Source organism: Periophthalmus magnuspinnatus, chromosome 24 (genome assembly GCF_009829125.3).
Source record: "Periophthalmus magnuspinnatus isolate fPerMag1 chromosome 24, fPerMag1.2.pri, whole genome shotgun sequence".
Classification (NCBI taxonomy): Eukaryota; Metazoa; Chordata; class Actinopteri; order Gobiiformes; family Gobiidae; genus Periophthalmus; species Periophthalmus magnuspinnatus.
The window spans coordinates 8,869,671-8,896,210 of NC_047149.1; the positions used below are offsets into that span (position 1 = coordinate 8,869,671).

The 26,540-nt window shown below is 38.8% G+C and overlaps 1 protein-coding gene across 4 annotated transcripts in view; it reads right to left on the reverse strand.

Moving 5' to 3' along the window:
* The window catches only part of lama2 (laminin, alpha 2), a 236,485-nt gene that overhangs the window by 7,916 nt on the left and 202,029 nt on the right, over positions 1–26,540 (reverse strand). For 3 of the 4 annotated variants that reach the window (XM_055232139.1, XM_055232138.1, XM_055232137.1), the window contains 13 exons: positions 23,333–23,466; positions 21,498–21,657; positions 20,895–21,019; positions 20,147–20,309; positions 19,917–20,061; positions 19,147–19,285; positions 18,436–18,556; positions 16,924–17,079; positions 15,818–15,871; positions 12,372–12,523; positions 11,876–12,052; positions 8,087–8,231; positions 3,594–3,662 (listed from right to left, as the gene is read on the reverse strand). In XM_055232139.1, coding sequence (XP_055088114.1) covers positions 3,594–3,662; positions 8,087–8,231; positions 11,876–12,052; positions 12,372–12,523; positions 15,818–15,871; positions 16,924–17,079; positions 18,436–18,556; positions 19,147–19,285; positions 19,917–20,061; positions 20,147–20,309; positions 20,895–21,019; positions 21,498–21,657; positions 23,333–23,466 — 1,740 coding nt within the window. Of the gene's footprint in view, positions 1–3,593; positions 3,663–8,086; positions 8,232–11,875; positions 12,053–12,371; positions 12,524–15,817; positions 15,872–16,923; positions 17,080–18,435; positions 18,557–18,957; positions 18,970–19,146; positions 19,286–19,916; positions 20,062–20,146; positions 20,310–20,894; positions 21,020–21,497; positions 21,658–23,332; positions 23,467–26,540 lie in introns of all 4 variants that reach the window. The other variant, XM_055232136.1, reaches the window with a different exon arrangement.

A 26,540-nucleotide genomic window follows, 5' to 3' on the forward strand; every position in this document is an offset into this window, starting at 1 on the left:
TCACAGCGGACCAAAGCATAAGTCAGATCTATGGAGAGGAGACACTGATCACAGTAAGAATGCAATCAAAAACACCTGTAATTGAATAATTAACAGCATCTGAGAATCCGTCTTGTTCAGGCTGTGTGGAAACCAGCGCTGAACAAACAAAGACAGACATGGTGACACCGACCAACTCAAGTGGATATAACTAAAGTTAGATTTTTCGGTTGTTCTGCTGTTGTGATGCTTCAACCAATCAGTGTGAAGTATTTGTTTGAATGCTAGGCTCATTAGTTATGATCACTTTCAATAAGAAAAGTGAGTTTATCATAATCAATGAAACGTTTCTCACATGTACCTTTTCATTCCTACTCCTCTTGTGTCAATGTCAGTGCAAAAACCTGTACACCTCCCTCTCTCACCTCCTCTTCTCCTCTCATGTCCCCTCTCCTCCTCCTCTCTCTCCTCTCGTCTTCTCTAACTCCTCTATCTCTTTTCTTTCCTCACTCTCTTTCTCATCTCCTCTTGTCCCTTTCGCAGTGAAGACATTCCCCGTGCGCTGACCTTGCTTTGTTACGGCTGACATTCACCTCTTATCGTCCACTCTCCCTCCTTCTCTCCCTCACTCTCTCCCCCATCCCAACACACACACACCCACACACCCACCCACCTACACACACACACACACACACACACACGCACACTGGCCTATAACAAAGACACCAGCTCCTCTCTCTGCCTTCTTTCCATTAGGATCACAAAAGTGTTCTCTGCTCTTTCTCAGACTTGTGTGTAGCAGTTTTAGCGGTGCGTACTCATCCTATCTCCACTTCTTTCTCTTTAGGTGAACAATACACAGACAGGCTCCCATTCACCTCCCCGCTAGAGGTCAGGGCAAATCTGCCGTCCAGTCGTTTGGAATACTGTGGGGACTTATGGAATTATTTGACTGTATCGTGGTATTAGTTGGAATTCCAACTAATGCCACGCCCTTTGCAAAGGTGAAGGTTAACATCTTTTTTTTTTTTTTGGAAGTTTAAAAGTTTACTTCCTGGTTGGACATGGGCAGTAGATATGACAAACCAAGAGGTAATTTCATAACTGCTCTACTTCCTACATTTCTTCTTAATTTTTTGCCATAAACTGTCACTTAACTGATGTAAAAGTATGATAACTATTTGCCACAGGTACAATCCCATGAAACCAAGTCACAATTAGACAAACATGAAAGCCTATCCACTAAAATATATTATATTTATTATAGTAGTTGCTAGCATCAAAATCAGAAATTTGTGCAGTGAAAACAATTTAAGTGTTGAACTGAACCGAAGTCTGTCTGATAAAAGTGTATTCATGGGTTTCAGGTTTTTGTTTATCCATGGATTTTAGAATGATGAAAAATTTGGACTGCTGCCATAGCGATTAACAATTTAAAATAAAATATTATATCTTTTGAATAGGAAAAAAAAAAACATGAAACCCATGAGTACACTTTAACCTGACAGACTTTGGTTCAATTCAACACTCAAATTGTTTTCACTGTGTAAATTACTGATTTTGATGCTAGCAACTAATAATACTACTACTACTTAATACATAATGCTTTAATTCAAGGGTTTCAGCTTCCTGTTTATCCATGAGATTTAAAATGATGAAACATTTTGGACCGGTGCCATAGAGATTAACACTTTGAAACATCTTTTGAATGAATTAAAAAAAAGTCCTCAGAATGTCGCTGTCGCCTATAACAGGAACCTGAAACCCATGAACAATTGCCAGTTAGAGCAATTTTCAGATTTCAAAAGAAAAATTACTTTGTTTTGAATCATCAATTGCTATGGCAACTGTGTTAAATTTTCAATCACTTTAAAAACATGGAGGAGCACTTTCTTGAATACCAACACATGACCTGACGTTGTGGAACCTGGTGTTTTGAGCAGTGAGAATGAAAGATATACAGGATGACTAGCAGCTAAAAATTGGTTTAGCATGAAAACAACATCTTAAGTGAGTAGCTGCTATGGTTACAATTAATTTACTATATGTATTTTTTTTTTCTCACAATGCAGTTACAATGATAACCCTAGCCCTGTACTGAATAATATTTTCTGCCTTTAAATCTAAAATCCAAATTGGTATTCATGGACAGTATTGCAGTGTATAAACTTTGCTCTGTTCTCTGCCTGCTTAACTTTTATCACATTATTCACATTCATATGCCCTGACTGGATCTGCAGGAGTTTTATTGCGCAGCTGTCCACCAGTCAGTACGGAGCATTCCCACACATCATGGTTCATAAAAGACACTTAAAATCTACTCCCATAAAAGAGTACAGAACTCACAAACGCACATTTTATTTCAGAGTCGTAAACAGTTGCTATTTGCCGCAAAAACAAACTACTGACTAATTTATGTTGAGGTGATGTGGTGACACTTTATAATAACTACACTTTGATTAGCCTTAATAGAGCAAGAACAAAGACTTCACAATGAACCAATAGTTTAGTAAGAATGATTCAGGCTTAGTAACTCCTTAAAGAGGGGGTATTTTATGTCTATGGGGTATTAATTACTAACACATAACATATTTAGATCCCTATGTTACCTTTTATTTTTGAAAATACTATATTCATGCTTTTGTATATTTATGGAGAATTGTCGTGTGGGAGCATGGGTGACGTAGGCTTGTGGGTGGAGTATTGGACAGAATCTTACAGCGAACCGTACTCAAACATGTAAATGACATATAAAATCTCTTCAGATATGTGTTTGATAAGGGAACAATGTTATAATATATGGTTTGCATAATGCTCTCTCTTTAAAGGTCACAACGTAGCCTTTTAGGTAAAGTGTCCACCACCTTCGTCCATGGAAATTGTACTGCTTTGCTTATATCTCTTAGCAAACCAAGTTACAGGCCAGATCTGTGCAGAGGTGACACTGCTTATAAAGAGTGCATGTTTTTCAAGGTATGTTCATAAAAAGTGCTAAGGCCATACTGTCAAATATTCCAGGCAAAGCAATAAAATGTCCATGGAGAGAAGAAAGTGCCAACAGAAAAGTTTCATAGCGTACCTTTAATTAATACCCTAACTTCTAACTTAAGTAAGTCCAAATCATTCTTAATAAATTATTTGTGCATTATGAAGTAAGACTTTCTTGCTAAAAATGCTAAGTAAGGTGTAGTTATTATAAATTGTTACCAGTGATGTAAGTTTGACCTTTGACCAGCACTTTCCTGTAGCTGTTGCAGGTTAAGCACATACTTGTTTTAAAGACCTAAGGGTTCATATAGAGCCCTGTGGTTTATGGTGTAGTGAAGGAGGACCCCACATCTATCTCCTCTATAGTCACTCCTCAAATTGATCCAGAATATCCATTTTACCATAAAATGTCCGAGCAGGGAGGGGAGACAGGGCATTACCCATCCAATTACAGTAATGGTGCGGAGTAAATCAGGCAGACCACAACAGAACATAGACAAGCAGTCACACAGGCGAGGGAAAAAGTCCAGTTGAGCCCTCGTTTGCAAAAGTGTTTACATGTACTAGTGAATAATGTGTTGTGTAATAATAAAGGTTGTATGAAAATATATTGAGAAAGTTCATACCGTCTCAGCGTCTGGTTCGGTGGGAGCAGCAGGTGTTTGGGCCACAGGTAAGGCAGGGGGCGTGGTCTTCTAAAAAACAGGAAGTGAGCATGTAAGTAAAAGTTTATAGTGCAATAGTGGTCATTTCAGTGTGTAGCGGAGAGTTGATTGGTTCAGTGTGGTTTACAATGCTAATTACTCCTAACCAATACTACCCAGTCGCCCGTCGCATTGAAGAATAGCACAAATATAGAGGAGTGGAGGACAAACTTTCCTGCATTGATCTTGAGTGTTATGTATTGCCAGTTAGAAATTAAAGGTGCACTTTTGTTGGAGAGTTCACCACCTGCTCATCTCCATGCCTATATTCCACAGTATGGTACAGAGTCATAAACAGTTTAGACAATATATCGATGGAGAGAAGCAGGTACTGCCACCAGATCAAGTTACAGATCAGATCTCTAGGCAAGCCCGTACACAAGGAATTTTTAGCGATGCAAACAGAAGTAACTGAATGCAAAATATTTAAAATGAATGGCATAGTATAGAACATCTTGGCAAAGCAATGACATTTCTATAAAGAGAAGCAACTGGTCGACCTTTAAAGCTACTATCTTACTTTGTTTTATTTTTTATTTTTTTACCAATGGATGCTCCACCCTCTCCTCATCTGGTCTTCTTCTGTCAGGCCAAAGCTGGCACAATTTCAGACAGCCGTAATGTACATGGCATCTAGTGGCGATATGTGAGAATACAACAGTGCCAGGTCGGCCAGTCTAATTACAAATTGGGGTTTTAAGGAACAAAGTATAAAGGAAGACATGGGGAAATACAGCTTGTTCTCCTGATTGCCTCCTCATGTACTAGCACTATGGTCAGTGGTTTACCCAAAGTACTTGTTTTGCAGTTGAAACACTTATCAGAGTTTGTTTCTTGTCTCTTTTTAGTTTGTAAGTTTACTGTGTTTTCTCCTTGCTTGAGTTTATTTTCACTGCGACTAGGGGAAATAAGAAGGCTGTGATTTAAGCGACTAATTAGCTAGCACTGTCACAAAAACATCCATCAATGCAGAGAGTAAAAAGCTACAAGTTTAACTCTGAGGAAAGGAAACGGTGAGGCTCTCAGATTATGTTTAACACTAGAGTTTGTGTGCAGTGTTAAAGACAGTTCAGTGCTGTTTAGACTAATCACATTTTTCACCGTGACATTCTGTTCTGAAGAATTTGATGTGTAAATGCCAAATCATCACCTCAATCTAATAAAATGATGGTTCAGAAAAAGGCAAAATGTTAAGAATTCTTTATACTTCAAAAGGACAGTGGTGGCTCATAATATCCAAAGCAGATGTGTTTTAGTGTGAGATTGCAGTGGTTGTATTTGTTGAAGCACACTCCACAGCCTCAAGGCCACAGGGACACAGGGAGCCAAAGCCTTTTCATAATCTCACAGTTAAGAAGTGATGTTCAGAACCGAAAGGTCAAGTCCTCACAAAATGGGAGACGTCGGAGTTTTACCTGATGTGGCACCAGCACAAAACCTCCTCACAAAGACTATTCAGAGTAGACTCAGCCAATAGGAGACAGTTATCTACAAAGCTTTTAGTGTCCTTGGTGTTGTTTGCAAGGGACATGTGCTTTACATTAGCAAATTATACTTGCATTCCTCAGTGACCCCTACGTAAGCAACTGTAGCCAGAACTAAAATATTATATATTTCATGATAGGAAGTACCGTAGTCAAGACCGCACTAATCAAGACCAAGACCTGTCCAAGACCACAGGGTCGAGACTGAGACAAGACCACGGCCCGTTGAGACCAAGTCCAGACCAAATCCAGACCATCTTTTATTTGTATTTTATGATCATTTGGGAACATGTATATGATGGTTGTTGTTTTTTAATAAAGCGATCTCCATTTCATCTGGTTTAAGCTTCAAATAAGCCAAACAAATGGCCCTGTACTAAGACACACTGCACCCCTTTTTTGGACCCTCACCCACAGTTTGAGAAACCCTGTTTCAAGCCAATTTCCACAACACTTTTTTGGCGTTCATAACTGGAGTCCTCCAGTCCAAGACCACGATGAAATTTGCTTGCAGTCTGAGACGAGCCCAAGACCGTAAAAACAGTCTTCAGTACCACACTTGTGAGAAGTATCTAACTTTATTGAATCTTGAGAGTAAAGACTGATTGTCTTACCTTTGACCTGGTGAATGAGCATCTACGTAAGTAGGTAAGTACGCAAGTACTGTATTTTCCAGACTATAAAGTCGCATTTTGGGGGGAAATTTATTTTACAAAATCCGAGGCCAAGAACAGATATTTTATGCTTAAAGGCAAGTTATAATAATAACAATAAAATAGAGAAAAACAGGCTGAATAGCAGTTTCAGCTACATGAAGCATAGATAGCGAACTGAATATGTGTCTGGTATGTTAACGTAAGATATTAACAATTAATCAGATAACTAAAGGATAAAAAACAAACTAACAAGTTTACTCTTGATCTCACTCCAAATCACTAAATCCATCAAATTCTTCATCCTCGGTGTGGCTTCTGAACAACTCCACCAACTCTGGAGGTAGATGAAGCGCCACTTCCTCTTCTGAGTGGCTGTCATGAGACTCAGCAGAATACGATTTTCATTTAGGGGGCATTTTTGTTCAGTCTTTCTAAGATATTTTTTAAATTACCGTAATGTTGAAATTAAAATTTTTCAATGGCACAGGAGTAGTAGATACTGGTACTCAAGCCTAGAGTGCCCTCGCACAGTTGTCAGTGTGACAATAACGAAGATGTGAAATTATATATTTGAATAATTTCACATATAAGTCGCACCCCCGGCCAAACTAAAAAAACTGTGACTTATAGTCTGGAAAATATGGTAAGTAAATTGTATTTCGAGAGCGGTTTTCACAGACCAAGACTCACAAGGTGGTTTACAGATTAAGATAACAATCTCTACCACTAAGATCCTGTAGCGTTAAATCAGGCATACCCAAACTGTTGCCAAGGGGCCAAATGCAGCCCACAGACCAATTTTTCTTGGCCCTCAAGCTTCCAGGTAAATTGGCTGATATTATTTTAAACAGTACTTTTTACTGTACATTTCTGAAAATCTACTTTAACAAGCTCATATCAAATATTTAATGTGTCCCATTGAGGATGTAAACATGAATAAAGGTCTAGTGGTTCAGTCTAACTTGTAATAATAATGCAGATTTGTATTATTCACTGTATTGGTGACCAGTCTGTAGCCCTCAATCGAACCTCAGCTTTGTCTGTGTTTTTATATGTGGCCCTTAATGAGAAAAGTTTGGACACCCCTGTGTTAAATGAACCAGACCAGCTCAATGTTCCTATAACTTTATAAAGAATGTTCCCACATTCTTTATTTTCTTGTAGAATTATGGTTAAGGTTAGGGCTAGGATGAAAAGATTTATGGATATACTTTATGGCTGGGAGAACATAGAGCCGTGAGAACATAGAGCTGTGGGAATACACAAAACAACATGTGTTCATTGTAGAACAGCTGTGGTCTACATGTATCGTATAAAACAAGAGACCTGCCCTATGACATCTCCTTCCTGATCAATGTGTTTTAGAGGAGTAGTTTAGCGACTAACTGGGCGACTCATCTCCTGTGACTGCACTCAGACATACAGCACATTAAAAGTATGAAATATACCTCACCCGCTGTAGTGGAGGTGATGGAGATTCACAGCCAGGCTCTTAGCATTGGGGCTAAATGTTAGCTGGGAGTGTTTTGGCTGCCACGGGCCCATAAAGCACAAATGGTACGCACAGTTAGCCTAGCGTAGCGTTGTGGCTGCGTGCTGTATGACATGCTGCCAAAGGTGGGGTTTAGTGGCTCAAGGCTAAAGGCGCCATAAAGAAAAGTTAATGGGCTGTGGCAGTGGCGTGTGATGGAGCGCTAAGCTAACACAGCAGGCACACAGGCTGCTGTCACACTATGAACTGTGGGTAAGAGCCTTGAGATATAGCCCACTCTCACTACTTTTTGACAGGGTGGTGTCACTGTAGCCTAATGGTGAGTCAATGCAATTCAGAATAACTGTTTTATGGCCATTTACTATGTAGGCTTATTTGAAACATATTTTTAGTAGGCTTGTTTTATCTATTGTCAGTAATACAGATGCTTACTAACATTGTGTTTTTTCTGTTTTAAAACGTGTACATTTTACTTTATGTCTGCTGTATTGTGCTATTGAATTATGCTTGAAAATTTCGCCTTTTGTGCATGTTTTAGCTAGGCCCAGGAGATGAAACTGGAACCTTCTTGCTGTGAGGTGAGGGTGCTAGCCAAACAGTAAAAATGCTACCAAACGTGATGAGATCAAGAAAACACCTATAGACAACCTTAAAGTATTCATCATCCACCATTTTTATGAAGATTGACCTATGACAAAGTAAACATGTTGACACCCTACCACAGGGCTGTCCAGTAGTATGCATATGTATGTTTGTGATTCAGTGCATGTATGAGACACGCACCGCGGGGCCTGGAGCTGTAGCAGCAGGGGCAGCGGTGGCAGTGGGCTCAGGCAGGAGGGGGGGAGGAGGAGGGGCAGGAGCCAGGCTGGGACACCTCCCGATGTCAGCGTTCACAAATGACACGGGCTGAGAGAAGTCTGACAGGCTGCAAGAGACACACAACAGTGGTAATAGGAAAGACACATTTTCTTAAAGGAGCTGTACCAGATTTTTTTAAATAAAACAGAACTAGTTCATTTTAAATGGTTTTCAGTGATCCAAAGATATGCATTCCGAATATCCTAATTAGGCAACGCGATATGTTTATAAGTGTTTTTTCAACACGCAGAGACCAGTGCAGACTTTTGTCATGATGGTAAAGTTAACACCAACTAGCATGCTAACATGGACTTGATAATCGAACAATAAAATGCTTTATAGTTAGATGCAAACAGCACGCAGTGGACATTTGACCTCAGGAGCTGCTTAAAATATATCTGTACTGGGGCAGAATATATTTTGCTCAAGTACATGAGAAACAATAGGGCACAGGGCGTTTATACAATGTACATAATCTAGAGGGAGCATTCAGTTTATTTTTATTGCTGATACATTAATGTGTAATTAGTATGACAAGGATTTTTATTACTCTGACCTCTATTTAAGTGAGGGCATGCAAATAGAGAGCCAGGCCTTTTGGTGATATGGCAAAAGAAATTATGTCATCGCAATTTTTATTTTTTGAAATGTAATATTTAAATTTGATGTATGTTATCTTGTCTTTAAAATGTAACTGCAACTATTTTATTCTTCTGAGTGTCCACACTTGCTGAATCCACCTGTCACTAGCTAGTGTTTCAATGGAATAGGCCTATACTAGTTTCTCAATACCAATTCCAATTCTACAGTGAAAAACATTCTTTAATTAGACAATAGAATGAGATTTTCAACATTAAATAACAGTACTTTCTTTTATATTACGACCTGGCTTTATATTTGTGTAATCTCTCAGTGGTCCAGGTAGGTCCCATGGTGGTCCATGCGTGTATACTGGTCTCTGTGTCTTATATTTGTTCTGATACAGCTCAAGAAAGTTATTCAGGAAAGGTTTATTTCTGTCCTATGAATTAGATTAGTTTAGTACTGCTACCTGCTCAAATGAGTATCTACTTTTGATACTAGTTTTAGTATCGATTACTATTTGATTGTCAATACTTTTGACTATCCTGCTCAGAGCGTAACAGAGGCTGGCAAATAGGTGGAGTGGGTGGGGAAAAATGTCTGTGTTTAAACAGAGAAGCACTGAATCACAATAAATCGCTAAAACGATGACATTTCAGTTTTTACCATCATATCCTGCAGCCCTACTACTATTGTACTTTGTTCATTGTTGAGTATACCTGTAATTTCACACATCAGAGAACTACCACACATTCATACACAACCTGTGGATCAGTGGATCAGACCTCAACCAATGATGTTTAAGTCGAGAGAGGGATTCGAACCACCAACCTTTGGATCAGTGGACTACCAACTAAGCTACTGTACCTCCCCTATAATAACAATTCAAACAGATACACACACATGTATTCTTTATAATGCTGAGCTAAGCCAGGGAGGCACTTGTACAAGGATCAGTAGTGAAGTACTGGGGTGAAACCAGGTAAAATGTAGACTCTGAGAGGAGAGAGAAGTATGATTTGAGTTATGAGGAGGTTTATGATGGCGGACAGCTTGATTACTGCTGTAGACGCAAAATGAGACCAAGCCCGTATCATAATCATAACATCATGACCTCCGACTGCACAGCTAACTATATTTGAAGAAGAGGAGACAATTAAGCACGATGGCAAAACAGCAAGATGGTAACTACACACTTTTACACAGAAAAAGTGGTTTTATTGACTTACACTGAAGGAATAGGATAGTAGTAGTAGGATAAGTGGCTGTTGTAAAAGCAGTAGTAGTAGTAGTGCCACTATCACAAGTAGCAGTAACAGTTATAGTTGTTGCAGTGTAAGTAGTAATTCTACAAAAGGAGAACTAACAACTGTAGTAGTACTGGAAGGGGTTGTAGCATGTGTAGTAAAAGTAGAAGCAGTAGGTTAGTGGGAGTAGAAGATGAAGTAGAAGAATGTCGTTATACTTGTGGTTGTAGTAGTAATGGTAGTAGCAGTGGAAGTGGTAGTAGTACTTGTATAGTAGTTGTAGCTTTACATGCCTGCCACAGCTGCCTGGGGCAGACTGACGGAAGCGAGGCCTCCGACCACCAATAATTGACGCACACCACTTTCATACTAGGCAATGTGGGTGAAGTGTCTTGCCTAAGGACACAATGACAGAACTTGGGAGTTGATCCTCCAACCTTTATGTTGGGGGACCACTGCTCTGACCACTGAGCCACTGTCACCCCTAAAGTAGTGGTGGTACTTCTGGTTTAAGCAATAGTAGTTGTAGTTGTAGTAGTACTGGTAGTAGTAAAAATAATAGTGCTGATGGTCGTAGTAAAAGTGGAAGTAATAACAGTACTAGTGGCAGTAGAAGAAGTAGTAGTGATACTGGAATTAGAAGTAGTTGGGAGTAGTTGCACCATCAGCCAATCACACAATCAATACATTTGTTGTTTTTTTATACGTTTATATTTACTTAAGAAATACTCTTTACAAAACTGTTTTGCCTTGGGTATCTAAAGTTTACTGGTAAGTAGTAGTATTGGTATAAGGAATAGTATTTGTAGTGATATTGATACAGGAAGCAGTACTAATAATAATAGTAGTGGTATTAAGTTCCTGGTGACTTTCCCTTGCCTAGTTCCACATCTGTGATTCTAGGAGAACTGTGAGGAGGAGGTTCGCAGGTCAGTTGTGCCTGCATCAGTGCTTTAACTCGGGCTAAACACATAGAATCCTGCTGCTGACTCTGGTGCTTTTAGGTCTGATTTATCTGGAGATGTCAGAAGCCCCCCACACTCCAAATCCATCACCTCTCCTCCTCCTCCCTCTCAAATGGCCAGTCTCACTTATTCCAGAGTCCTTCTTGATTTGATCTGATTATAGCGCAGGGCCTGACAGGGTTTTAATAGAAAAATCAGATTTCATTTGCATGGGTAGAAGCAGGAGCAGCACGGGTCGCAGCACAATGGAAATCTTAGCGCTGTCTGGACGTGGTTCAAATTGTAAATGTAAAAATGCCACTAATGATTTTGGCACTGGAAATTCTTACTTACTCACGTCACTGTTACTTGGCGGTATTAAGCTGAGTATGACATATGATACCCATTATAAGTATATTTTGAGTTCACAAGGTTAAAATCTATAAAGAATGAAGAATAATCATATATACCATATTTGTTCTTATAAAATACATATTGAAATGCATTGAATCACTAACTAACTAAATAACTAGATGCCTACCAGATCACTGGTCCATAATAACATTAATATGAAACAAAAATACAATGAATTTTTCTGTCTCTAGTCCTTGTGAAAAAACACTGGATATCCTGTAATGTTTCTTTAGTTGGGCCTGTTAAAGAAACATTATGTAACTCTTCAGGTGGAGGGTTGTCTCCATGGAGATAAGAAGATGGGCATTATGTTTTAACGACATTAAACATATCTATCTCTCTAGAGAATGGGACCCTGGAATTGCCAGTCTCTACTGAACTAAAGGTTAAAAGGTTCACTTAAAAACAACTGCTTCATGACATCACGAGGTGTAAGAGCATTTTGAGCTTTGGAGATGTAGACAGACTAATAATACGATGATACCTATACTAATGTGATTAAACTGAAACTGTGTGTAACTTACACAGTGTTGATCATGAGGTTCCAGATACAGCCCTTAAATGGCACATTGACTCTGTTGGAGGTCTGCTCCACTTCTGCTGGAATACCTCCCAAGAAAACCCTTTGGAACACCATGGGCTGGTCGTTCGGAAGACCGACCTCCTTCTTTGGCTCTTCATCCACCTGCACTGCAAAGGTTCTGACAAAAACAATCACAGCTTTAAGGGGAAGAAAAAAAATCACAAAATATACAACTGCCTTTTTTTTTTTAAGCCTGGAAAAGTTTACAGGCACAGAATGTTTCAAACCAAAAATCTGATCTAATTATGGGGTTATCTGATTAGTCTAGTTAGTCCAGTCTTCTTAAGTTACAATTTTTTTAGAAGATTTTTTTTCCTGAATTACTAGATTTAGTTCCTTAATTTGACCATCAGAAGTCCCTGTTTTACTATGGATACCACACTTTTCCTTGCAGATGAATAAAGGTGTGTCTAAGTCAAAGCTTAAGCCTGACCCACCTGCCGGCCAGCCTCTCAATACGCAGTGAGTGCTCCCGCCCGTCGTGGAGGATGCCCTGCTCTGGGCGTCTGATGACCCTGCGTGGGGTGTGAGTCCCAGTGAAGAGTAGCACCTCCAGAGCTCCCTGGTTTAACATCACCGACAGGTACGGCTGCAACACAAACACAAGCTAACTTACTCATAGTGCTCTAGCTCTAGGGTTCTAGCGCCGTGTGAGCTGTGTGGTCCTCTGTGTCGTTATATCATTGCATTTATTCATTTTATAGTATTCATCTTTGTCAAGTTTTTACTGTTATTGTTTTCAGGTACTATTTGTTGTTTATTTGAAAGTGTACATTTATAAATTTTTTTGTAGATAGATGGCAGATGTGAACTCTCCCCTCACCTGGCCTTTGTTCAGACTCACCTGTGCTCTCTGCTCTTCTTCTGTCAGGCCAAAGCTGGCGCACTATCAGACTGTAATAACATAGATACCATCTAGTGGTGATATGTGAGAATACCTCAGGGCTGGGTCAGCCAGTCTAATTATGGATGGTAGCTTTAAAGTACTCTCTTGGTTCTATTTAGATTATTGCTTTCATGAGCACTAGAACAATTGTTTTGTTTTTTGTATGATGTTTTGTGCAGTCTTTGAGAAATCTTCAGTTTAGAAAATGTGCTATATAACTAGTGTGGATTAATATATATATTAAACTAAGGTGGATTGGATTAAGTCTTGGGAAACAGCAAAGATTTTGACTTCTGGTCCATAGCATAAATGGACAAAAGTGTAAAATTGGTGGCCTGTCAGAGGACTAGGAGAAGCCCATGTGAGAGAGGAGCAGAGCACAGAGGCAGAAGTGTGCAGACAGACAGAGGTGGTGAGAGCAGCCGAGCAGGGTCAGGCTAATTTGAATTTTAATTCAGTGTGTGCCAGAGGGCGAAGTGGGAGACAATTTACCACCTGAAAATGGAATTTCAATTTGAGGTGGGGACAAATTGAAGTGAGATGTAGCTACAACATGAAGCTGGGCGCACGGCTCGCTCTCACAAACCCATAAAGACGCACACACATAAGGATGCAGAGACAGCGCCGTGTCACGCAGAGACAAAGGCACTTTATCACAAATGAACTCACATGTTTAGTCAATTTATACAAGAAAAGGAAACACAGGCAGCAGCGAGCAGCCACTGTGGAGACCAATGCATACACAATCATTCAGCTGCTGTTTTATTTATTTATCTTATTTATTTATTTCATTAGAACAATGCATATTAATGAACAGACATGATTCAACATGAAACTAAACACACCGGATTATGGCCAGAGGCTAATTTCCATCCGTTGTCCCAAGGGCTGGGGTCACAAAAAGGTCAAAATAAAAATTGCACATTTCACTCATTGCACAATTCCTTTAATTGCACCATCCAAAATATTGCACATTCCATTCACTGCACAGTCCTCATTATTTCAGCCAGTTTGGCCATCTACCCCCTTCATATTTGCCCATACATGCAAATATGTCTGTATAGATTGTTTGAGAGGGGTGGTTATAGTGTAGTGTAGACTTATTAACTGGGCTAATAAACACTACTGTTTCTAGAACTGACGCTAACTGCTACTAGAACAAGTGCTACTACAAGCACTACCCCTGCTGTTTCACTGAAGTCAAACACTTTCTATGCTAGGAATACGAACTTTAGTCTATAATTCAGCCCAACACAAATTTACTACTACTACTGCTAATAACTACTACTACTACTACTACTACTACTACTACTACTACTACTACTACTACTACAACTACTACTACTACTAATAATAATAATAATAATAAAAATAATAACTACTATTACTAATAATTACTACTATTTATTACTGCCTGTAGCCTACATCTTTATACCAACATTGCCCCACGTTGTAAATATGCTACAACGACAATAATATCCACAACATCTCTTTAGTACTATCAACAATCACTACTACTACAATAACTACAACTTTTTGTCAGCATAATTCTTCATGCCTACATTTGGGATTCACTGAACTTCAGTTACATTCATAATATATACTTATACTTTACATTGTGCAGATTTTAATCAGTGCATTATTTGCGTTTAATGCTGAACCATTCAAAACTTTTCCTACACCTCTCCTCCCGTGTCCTCACATCCTCCCTCATCCTCTCCTCTTTCTCTCTTCTCTGTTCACCTCTAAACATCTCTCCCTTCCCTCATCTCCTATCCCCTCTGCCTCCTTCGCTCCCTCTCCCCTTTGTCCCCTTTCTAACATCCATTAGTCAGGGCCAAGTTGAGTTGATGGTGTTTTTAACCTCTCTTAACCTTTTGGCGGAATAGACACACCCGCATACATACATACACACACATACACACACACACACGTACAGCCCTGCCTGCCAGCGTAGTTAGTAAAAATAGATTTATGCATCCAACAAGCGGCGATGATGGATAAGCTGTGGCTAACCCCTGTCCCCACGTGGTACATAGACTGAAGAAGGGGTAAGCAAGTTTCACAGTGGAGGTGGACGTGCATGGTAATGATGGAGGGATACTGGGACACAAGCGAAGATAAAGGGTTACACATATGCTTATACATGTGAGAACTAGATTTGGTGATGTGGTAGAAGAAGCACGAGTAAGAATAAACATGGACTGTTGTTTTGATTTAAAATGGGATCCAAAAGTGTTGAAAATCAACGCAAGTATCAACACTGATGGATGAAAAAAAAAATTAAGCATTTCACATTTTATTTGGACTTTGTTCAGGCTCAAATGCTGCTGTTTTTTCTGTTAGACCAAAGGCACTGTCAAGCTGCAGTATCTAGTATCTAGCGGTGAAGTGTGAAAATACAACAGGGGCGGGTCGATCAATTTAATTACATATGGTAGCTTTAAAGCATGTTGTTCCCTCATCATGAACATACTCAGAGTAATTTTGATTCATTCATTCATGTATGAATAATTCAGTATTGTCCTCTGTATGTCCACCCATTGGTCTGTATATACAGTGAGTCATACATGTAGGATTCAAAAATAGACATTTTTAACTATAAAATCAACGTCAACCAGGGACACTTTTATTTGTAGATGTCACTACATGTTAGATAAAAATAAGGTCAAATATAAAAATAAAACTGTAGACTAAAAAAGGGAAGAATCTGAATCAAACTGATGGTCCATTAGAGTTTTAACTTCATTAGTCTAGTTGGCCAAATCTCATTAATATGCACTCAGATCCACTTCATTCATTTAAACAGTAGCTTTTGTTGCCTGGTCAGCTAAAAGCAAAAGAGCCCTCCCTCTGGTGGACACAGGCTGGCTGACATTACGTCCATATGTGTCCAAAGCTGTGTGCATTTTGGAAACAAGACAATCCTGTTAGCTCTGAAGCCAGCAAATGCTAATCTCATTAATATGCACTTATACAAAAGAGAGGACGACTTACCTCGCCCGACTGACGCCTCTTCCTCTTGTTGTTGTAGAAGTTTAAGTTACGGGCCTGAAAAGAAAGTCAGATACGGTTTAGTATTACAATGTATGAAAAGCACATCAAATCTTAACAAGGCCTTGACAATAAGGATAGTATGGCTTGTCTACATTTTTCTTTCATATAAAATTGTTGCTGAAGTTGGATTTTCAGTTTGGAAGTTGGGAAAAATATCATTAAGACAAGATTTGACAAAGCCTAACAGTAAACCCAATGTATGGATACATAGTAAAAGACACTGCACATGTCAGTGTTTACATGCGTAAGCTCACGGAATCACAGTCGTGCATCAACACGAGGACACCCACACCGGCAGCTCCAGCAGGACGTATGTGGCACTGGTGTTTGTCCATGGAAAAGCTAATCAGACATGACTTTGTATAGCCACTAGGTTATTTTCTATAGTGAAAATAACTAGCTAAAAAGGCTTGTATTTACTTCTCTGAGCAGGCTGACCATGGTAAAAGCCAGGGTTTTAAAACTACATTTTAAGTCTTTCTGAACCTGGACTCCTTCAGTCGATACATATCTGCCCCAGGGATACACTGTACTAATGGTAAATGTATAATTACAACAACAGATGCATGCTTTCTATATGTTTTGATGGGGCCCTACACTTGTGTCAAACAACAAAAAAAGAGGCTGGATTCTATTTTCTGAAATCTAGGTGCTGCTCCATATGCGCATCTAGCACGAGCAGCGCGGCTCTCCCCATTCACTTTTATTGCATTCAAAAATATGTGTCCAAAATGGAATACGTGTGCAGTACGTTTTAGGCCTGAGGCTGTGTGTGCACCGCAAGTATTTGATAGACGTGGCTGTGGGAGCGAGATGAAGACTGTAGTGAGATGAAGACTGTAATGATGATCAATGGACCACTGTACGAAGTTTTAACTGAAATTTAACTGATACAAATAGAAATGTTACTGTTTAACATTTATGAATTTATACATCTATATGTCTTTAAAAAATAAATAAAATACAAATCCTGCATTGAATACAGACAAAAAAGTGACGCTAAGCTGCAGACACAGCTCCTCAGATAGGCTGTAATGTCCACTGACCTGCTGATTGACAGGGGTGGCCCCTCCCACAGCCAGCAGCACAGTCCCAGTGTCGTTCAGGGTACTGAAGGACAGGCTTATCTCTGTGGCGACGGCCAGAGACAGCCCCTTCAGCTCCATGTAGCCGGCCTTTGAGAAGCTCACTGTGTACAGGTTCTACAACAGCACAAACAACACAAGGGTATTACAAATATAATATAAAGCGATTACTACATACTTGCAGTGTTGGGGAAATGCTACTACTTGGTGTAATGAGAATAGCGATATTTTACAAAATTACCAAAGAATAATTGAGTTGATCAGTCAAAACCAAATAGCCCAAAATGAAATTGACAAAAACTTAAAAATCTTTCTTTATATGTTTACATTTTTACTATTCAACTGAGTCTATCAGTAGGGATCAGTTACTATGTTGTATTTTGTAATGAATAATTTGAACATAGAAGGAGTCATATCAATTCTTAACGACATCACCCCTTAACCTCTCCTTGTACATCTACTTGTCATGGATGTCTAAATACCCAGATAGTTGTGCATTATTGATAGAAACAGGAAGTGAGTGCTGATTGAGATGTGCGAAATGTTGAACTGGGAGCAGTGAAACTCAAGGTCATCAACAGGTGAACGAGCAGAGGAGGTTATCCAGGTGATGCCTGTGTCTGTATAATTTATGTAATATGTAATGTGCCTTACATATTTACACAGGTGCTACTCATCGCCTGACACGCACATAATGAACTATTGATAAAGCTGCAGAGGTATGATGGAGAATATGGGATAGGATTTCAATATGGCTGGTCCAGATGAGGACTGACATATAAACATAAACACAATACACACAAACTATAATATATTTGTGTCTTGATAACATGTGAAATATTCAGATGAACATAAAGTTGTATGGCTATTCAGGCTACTACAGCTGTTCACTGGGCATAAGTTTGCACTGGTTCACGTTTCGTCCAAACACCAATACTACTATTAAATGAATATTACTATAACATTACTCCAACCAATATGTAAGCTTAGGTTTTCTCAAATAGGTACATGTGGAAATACTGTGAAAAATAAAATTAAAAACAACATTACAAAAGATCATTTTGATAAGATAGAGTAAGCCTTTTCACTAACACAAATATATATAAGCACAAAATAACTATAACGACCTATACATTAACTTACTTTACATGCCTGCAAAGACGGATTTTTTGTTGTATTAAAATTATCAAATATAATTAAAGCCCCAGTATGTAACTTTTAAGCAAAACAGCATGCTTTATTCATTTTGCTTGTTTTTATTGCACTGAAAAACCTACAAAAACAGGCATCCTCACTGCAGGCCTTAATCTAATCTTCTGTAATTGAATTTTACAGACCAGAATATGAAAGGGACAATTCTAAAAGAGTCTAAATCAACATTCCCCCTTAAGATATCGATATAGTATTATGTATACATGCTATATGTAACTTTAGCATGTCCTTGATACAGCCCCAGTCTAATGAGCTCTTTACCTCCACAGTACATCCCTTGGTGACCCCGGTGTAGTCGGAGCTGCTGAGGAGATTATATGGAGTCCGGGATACTTCTATCTCCCTAAGGCAGCCTGCATAGCGCTTCAGCGTGACCTCTGACCTTTGGGGAGGAGAGCCATCATTAGTTACAGCTCATTTACATACAGGACATAGGTAACACAAGGATATAAGGGACATAAGGGGCTATAGCAAGGAAGCAGCTCGAGAAGGAACTGGAGAAAAGGATGTAACCTCTTTAAAGGCATTTTAATGCTCAATCAGAACTACTATATTCCACAGTGAAATGCGTTAGCCAATACATCGCTAGCTGCCATTTTATAATTTGAAGTGTTGCTAGTAGTAAGTGAATAGGACGTATTATTGCTGGAGAAAAAATAAACTGAAAAAGCCTTAGGAGCGTGGATCAGCCAGTAACAATAATGTACATTTGTGCTTTACTGTAGCATTAGCGTGGCTAGCCTCATGCAGAGTGGATGTATACTGCAAAATATAACTGTTTACCTGGCAACCATGCTGTTAAGACAAAACATAATAATTCATTAGACAACATATACATCACTTTTTAAATATCAAAATATCATTAAATGTAAGTTAAAGAACTGAACATTGGCTGTAAAAGAGATGACATTTAGGGTTTATGTGCAGTTCTTGTACGCTCCATGAATGCACAAAATAAAGTTGTGTAGTTACCTGTAGTTTCCAATAGTGGGCAGGCCTCCGAAGTATATCCTCTGGTTCTCTCTGAGGTTGAGTCCAGTAGATGAGCCTTGGGACACTGCCACGATTCTCTCTTCTGCTCCACTGTCAATGTCCACTACAGTCACAGTGGCTTTGGAACAGATACAGATAAATGTGTTTCAAACTGAGACAGACCCGCTTCACAATACCATTAACATTTACAATCACGCCCACAAATCATCTGGAATTTCAGTCTTGTAATTGACTCTTTATAGTTTTTTATTTGTCTGAAAATGTCTGATTCAACTCTTTAAGAACTCATTGGTCTTAAACTATAACGATCTTTTGTAAAATACGGATGTGTAGTGCTCAGTTACAGTTACTCAAGTACATTTACTTGAATTGTAAATCTCAGAGTAGCTTTCAGACATACTTTTCTTCCCATTTGAATGATTAATTTGCGTGTAACAGTACTTTTCTGCTGACAGGAAAGGATTTTGTGGTCTATCCTTTGTGCTTTATTTTTATTGTTTTGCTCTTCCTCCTAAATTAACTAACAACATATAAATATAAATGTTAGATCCAGTTACTCCTATGTTCCACAAATACTTTATACTCTTTACTGAGTAGTTTTCTGGACCATTACTTTGTTGTTCTACTAGAGTAATATTTTGCAGTAACTCTTTGGCTACTCTTGCCTATCAATGCAATTGATCTATACTGCACCTCGACATTGGTTGTCTGATGATGAAACACAAACTGTATTTCTGTACAAAACCTACCTTGTTTCTTGTTTCTGGACATGGTGAGGGACTTCCAGTGCCCATCATTGTGGCGATGTGTGGAGATAGCACTGCCCACACCAGACCCCAGGTCGAAGTTCACCTTTACCTTACCCTCTGACAGTTCCAGAGACATGAAGTCCTTCTGTAGAGACATGTGAGTAGTCTATGAGCCACGCAACAGGAAAACCACATAAATAACAACATCATTGATTACAGACAGAACCCACCATGTCTTGTGTGGCCAAATACATGAGCAGAGCGTCAGAGGTGAACGTGCGGAACTTGAAGGTTACCGTGGAGACGTTGGGGTTCCATCTGGTTGGACGGGGCACTGCGGCATAGCCCTCCCCATCCAGCTGCACTATGCCCTCACCATCAGACTTCTGAGGGCTACAAAACACATAAACCCAGAGTTACTATGTATATACTTTACTACTTATTCCATTACCCAGTGGCGGAAGGTAACGAAGTACAATTAGTAAAGTACTGTACTTAAATAGAACTTTTAGGCATTTACAGTGGATACTTTTTACTTTCACTTCACTACATTTGAGAGCAGGTATCCGCACTTTCTACTCAACTACATTTTTTAACTGGACTGAAAAGTAAAAAAGAACTTTTCATATGATTTGGAGAGTTATTTTTACCATGTTCATGGTAAAACCCAGTTCTCAAGTTCAAGCTTCAGCTTTAAGCAAACAAAAATAAATACACTAAATTCATGAGAAAAATTCAGAAGTTGATTTGCTTTGTTACTGTGGGCCAACCTATGTATCATTTTTGAATCAATGTCACCACATTTAACACTAACAAATTAACAACACTAATTACTAACTATTAACTACTAGCTATTTCAAATTTTTACTGTTAAAGTACATTCTACTCAAGTAGATTTTTACTTTTACATGAGTAACTTTTACCTCTGTATCTGTACTTAGTAACAAAATTAATTATTTCATCCACCACTGCCATTACCTGACAACACATCCTTTGCAGTCTCCCTGTCTCTCTCTGTAGTTCCAAAGTCCAATAGGTTTACCATCCAAGAAAGTCTCTCCCATGCAGCCCACAAACGTAGAGGTCCGCACAGCATCAGCTTTCTGCAAATGCAAACAGACAGTCCTATAGATTAAACTGAGCTGGAGACAGGTCTGAATTCTATGGTGGAATTTTCTGTTTAACTGTCAGATTGATACTTAATAATTTTTTCACAATGGCTTCAGAAAGTGGTGCTTCAGCCCCAACATCTGATAATCTGGTAATTCAACCCCAACATCTGATTGCTGTCAGTTGAAAGGATCATACACTTACCATACAATTATTAATATGGCAACTTATGTGAACCCAATCCATAACAAATAATGATATGGTAAATGGTCACATTTTTTAAGCGCTTTACATCAAAGAACCACTCACCCATTCATACACCAGTTCAGCCATCTCACTGTGGGCGAGGTGGCTCTAACCGCTCTAACAATGAAGTTTATGTCGAGAGCGGGATTTGAACCGCAAACCTTCAGATCAATGGACAAACACTCTATCATCTGAAACTAGATTGAAAAGTAGTGATCGTAATACCTTGATAGTTCCGAATATCCCTCCCACAAACAGATATGCGTTCTGGTCCACGTCCAGGATGGTGAAGGTGGTGGGGGAGTCTGCGCTGGCTGGAGTGGCCATCATCCCGGCGTTGGGCCCCTCTAGTGGGTACACTGCGATGGTCCCAGTCAACCCCTTCCTACAGACAGAGGAGTGATCGCTTGTTATTCAGTTTGGCTGGCAGTACTTTTTGTGTGACAACTCCACTGATTGAAAATGTTACAACAGCAAGAATTCAATTTTTATGAACTCGTTGTCACGGCGCTTCCCGGTATTTTAGCAGCGTGGTATTTTACAGACGAATTAATCTGCGGCCCGGAGCTTGCTTTCATACTGTGGTGTACAGCGAGGGGAGACGTTTTGAAGACGGATAGCTAGTGTGATGCTATTGGAAAGCACCTTTGGGAAATCTTGAGCATAGAAATGTGTGGAACAAGTGTGCACTGTGAAAAAGATGCTCTATACACTGGATAAGACAGAGTGTATCTGTTGGACTAGGTTGTCTCTATGTAATGATGTAATAATAATGTGCCACAAGCTGACAGAAAGTGCACGTCTTGATTTCCCAAATGAGTGTATATGTTTTATACAGCAGATTCGATGTAAGCGTATCCCCAGGTTGTAGTAAATCAGTGTTTGTGCTAATGTGACGGCTGCATGACGTGAGCTTAAGGTGGAAGCTATACGGTCTAACAAATCAACCCAATAATGCCATTTTCAACCTCAACTTTGAAGGAAAAGTATTTTATTGTGAAATTTGAAACATCAGTCTTAAGTGATATGATGAAAAATACATTTGATACATGGTATTTTATTTTCAATAAAGCTTGATGAAAAACAATGCTATTCAAAATCATGAATTCATTAAAGTTAATTTACCCTGTATTTAGAATTTGGGGGACAGATAAAAGTTTTCTTGTATTTATGTAATGTGTAAAATACAAATTGCATAATAGTTTGTTAAGAATGATTCAGTTTAATAACTTCTTAATTAATACCGTAACCCCTAACTATTAATCTTAAACTGCATAATTATTTTTTTTTTATTCACTGGATTTACATATCACCTTTCAAGACACAAAGCGCTTTACACTTGGTGGTGGTAAGCTACAGCTACCTTGGAGCAGACTGACAGAAGTGAGGCTGCCAATCTCAAACACTCAGGCACACACCACATTCATACAAGACAATGTGGATGAAGTGTTTTGCCTAAGGACACAACAATAGTTTTTGCCACTGGCACCTGATTTTCCCATCCAAGTACTAACCAGGCCTGAACCTGCTTAGCTCTGAGATCAGGCTTTGACAAGCCAGTATGGTATTCAGGAGTTACTGAATCATTGTTAATGAACTATTTGTTCCTTCTGAATTAAATTAAGGCTGTGAATAGTGTAGTTATTTAAAAATGGATCCTGTTCACTATGTAAACAATTCTGTGCACCAATTAAATAGACTGTACGGGAGCACTAGAGTGACTGTAGTTGAGACGAAGAGAAGTTGAAGAACGTCACTTATATAAACATAAATGTTTTCTGAGTGGGTAATAGTATTTTATTAGTTATCCTGTTGTCATTGCTTACACATATTCAGCATACCATACCACAAACCACACACTTACACTAGCACATTTCAAAACTACATTGCTTTACTATAGCTAATTGCCACTTCCCATGTCACAAATACAAGACTCCCAACAAGTGTCCCTCAAATGAATCTCAAGGTAAATTATAAGATGTCTCTGTCCTTTGTATTGGCGAAAATGTAAACGGTTTTAAACGTATCATGTGTGAAAGTGCGTTCTGGCATGTACCCACCGTGAAGCCTCGATCCGGTGCCAGTTCCCATCGTGGATGGTGAGATCTGGATACTCCACCCTGCCCACGCCTGAGCCCACCTCCCAAAGGAAATTCACCTTACCCTTTCTCATCTCCAAGGCCAGGAAGTCAACCTGTAAACAAGCCGACACAATGTACTGCTCAGAGAATGTATGTGGTCAATTTAACCTGATGTGACTTTGCATAGGAATAACCATTTGGGCTATAGCAGAGGAAGGTCACTCTAAATTGTGTTTTTATTGATATTTACATTACATTATTATGAATTCACCTCTGTAGGTGAATGCATTCAGAAGTGAAAAAACCTTCCAGATGGGAGTAAAAACATGGCAACCTTGAAACCCTCGTTACCGTGGACCACTCAGATAAATAAGGAATTCCACTGACATTTTATTACACATATATTATATAACTGTGTATAAGGTAACTTGACTTTTGTCGACCATTGGAAAACATGGCTTTCTTTCTACTTTTACAAAATATTATTTGCAAGATGATCAAGTTAAAGATACAGTATGTTACTATTATATATTATAACCAAAGAAACAACATTCCCATGAAAACAAGCATGGAGTTAGGTTTCTGGAAATGCAAGCCCACTCACAGTAATGATGCATGTTTTTCTGTGTTTTTAAAGTGCAATAAAAGCTACAAAAAATAAGTAAATAAATAAATAAAAAAAAATTAAAAATCTGAAAAATAAAAAAAGCATGATTTTTTCCAAGTCTACTAATTGGCAAAAAAAAAAAAAAAAAAAGTTATATACTGTGTTGCTACAACTGATTAATGTAATAATTTAGGTTTCAAATACATAAAAAAGTGACAGTATTAGAGCAAAAAAAAGTTATTGTAATTCTCTCTTGACCCTAAAAATTAAAAGTGCTTTTTATTTGTGTTTTATCTGTTTATGTCACATTTACATGACTTTAACATTACAAGATAAATTTCATAAAGCTGGCCACGTACAAGAGCAATGGTGATCTATTAGACAATGTGAATGAGTGACACAAGGTAACTTAGGTATTATTTCAAATAATATTTCTTTTCACACTAATCTTAACACCAACATTGCTAAAGAGAACATATCAGATTACTGCTTTTTCCCATTTATATAAGTTATTTAGTCAGCCTATCATTCAATGCAACCAACTATGAAAATGTTGGTGTTCTTGAGTGAGTAATTGATGGTGGTCGCAGAAGCCAAACCCACAGAAAGGCAGCCACACCTCTATTACACTGTGCATATTGTTTCAAACATATTTGACTAAATCTTTATTACTAGTCTGTCTACATCTCTAAAGCTCAAAATGCTCTGTTCCGCCTTGTGATGTCATGAAGCGGTAGTTAACAGCTCCTTTTACTTTTTGTTCAGTCGGGATTGGCAGTTCCAGGGCTGAAATTATCCAAATGATTCTAGTGAAGGTGTATGGAGTTTAAGAACACAGTGGAGCACTTCCTGTATTATCATGTGACATCACAAGATGGAACAGAGTGCACATCCTAAATATGCAGGGTTCGTGTGTTAAATATGTCCGAATGAAACAAACCACAACTCCAGGTATGTTTTTGATGAGGAAACAAAATTGTAACACAAAATATTGTAATCTGGGAGCTTTAAACTCCAGAAAACTACTTCACAAGATTAATGTACTATTATTGTAAGTGTGCGACAAATACTAGCTCACAAACACATAATATAAAGTATCTATTTCCGTGTATATATTTTAATTTGGATCGTCAGATACAGGAGCACAAACCTGTGCAGTTTCATCTTGCTTTTCTTAAACCGACAGATGGGAGGTTGTGTAAGAGCATCTGGCCATGATGTAAAATGATGGTAATTAATACACGTCTTGCAAGTAGATCTATGAATCACTACACATTTATCATGGAGGGGACAGGGGCTGGGAGGTAATACGGGTCTTGCTAGTCTATTCTAAGTCTCTAGCTTGTCCTTACATATTGCGGGATCTTGCTGTATTTTGATTAATGATCTTGCTAGTTATGTATGAGCAAAAAACATGTGTGTATATATATTTATAATTGTGGTTTTCAGCGGTTGCTCTAATCTCCCATCCTCCTCTGAACTAGCCGCATTATTATTCAAATAGCATTATGCACAATTATAGATTATTAGGGCGCCACATCTGAAGACTATACTTATCTCACGCTTTCCATTTCTCCCGGGTATTGGCGATTATTCATTTGTACGGATCACAGGGGGTTGCGTTGCTTATTAGAATTCCGCTGGCGTTAGACAATATGAAGAAGATGGTAGATGTAGACACACAAGCAGGATTGGGTTTGTTTTAAAAAAGACACACACACAAGACGTCGCAGTGTGTTAGAGCATGGCAGCAGAATCCTCTCGGGAAATCACTTGTAGTCAGATAGCTATATAAACTTGTTAATTGCTGCTTCTCATTAAGACTAATACATTTGCGTTGGAGAGGATGTCATGTCAAGAATGCATTTTCAGACATGGGAAGGTGCCGCGGGGAGCAGTGGTGCAGGGTGTCGTGAAAAAAAGACAAGGGAAGAGTGGTATAATTGTTGTTTTGTACTTGTGAACCTAAGTTTGGAGAGGAAATGGTTTTAAGTATGATAAATGCTGTGGTGTTAGCAGTGGCGCGCTGTATTAAAGATGATGAATGTGTTAATATGGGGCTCTTAGAAAATATTAGTTTTGTGGTTGGTGAGCCACACAAAACCACTACAACTCAGCAAATATGTTGTTGGCTTAAATAAGGTAGTATAGTGGGCCTTGCTACTTCTGCTATTATTGCCTGATTTCTTAAGCATTTGTTGCCTTTTGTTAGAGTCTGAATATAAGAGTTACAGTAAAAGGAAAATAGATACGTTTCATAGTATTTTAAAAATGCATATACTGTATATAATGTAAAATCATGTTGTTGTTTTGTTTTGTGTAATCTTGTTGGCACCAAAGCGTTTTTTGAGGGTACATTCATGCACTATGTAACTTTTCTGGCACAGGGTCCCCCAGCTGCTGGTCTACATGGAGGCAGTTTGTGTAGTAGTAGTGTAGTTTTAAGACATACAATATGTTTTATGGTTTAAACTAGTGGTTCTGGTACCTGGGTTCAATCAAACCCTAGGGGTTCGGTGAGTCAGTCTCAGGGGTTCGGCGGAGGTCAAGACACGCACTCAACTCATATGATTCACGGAC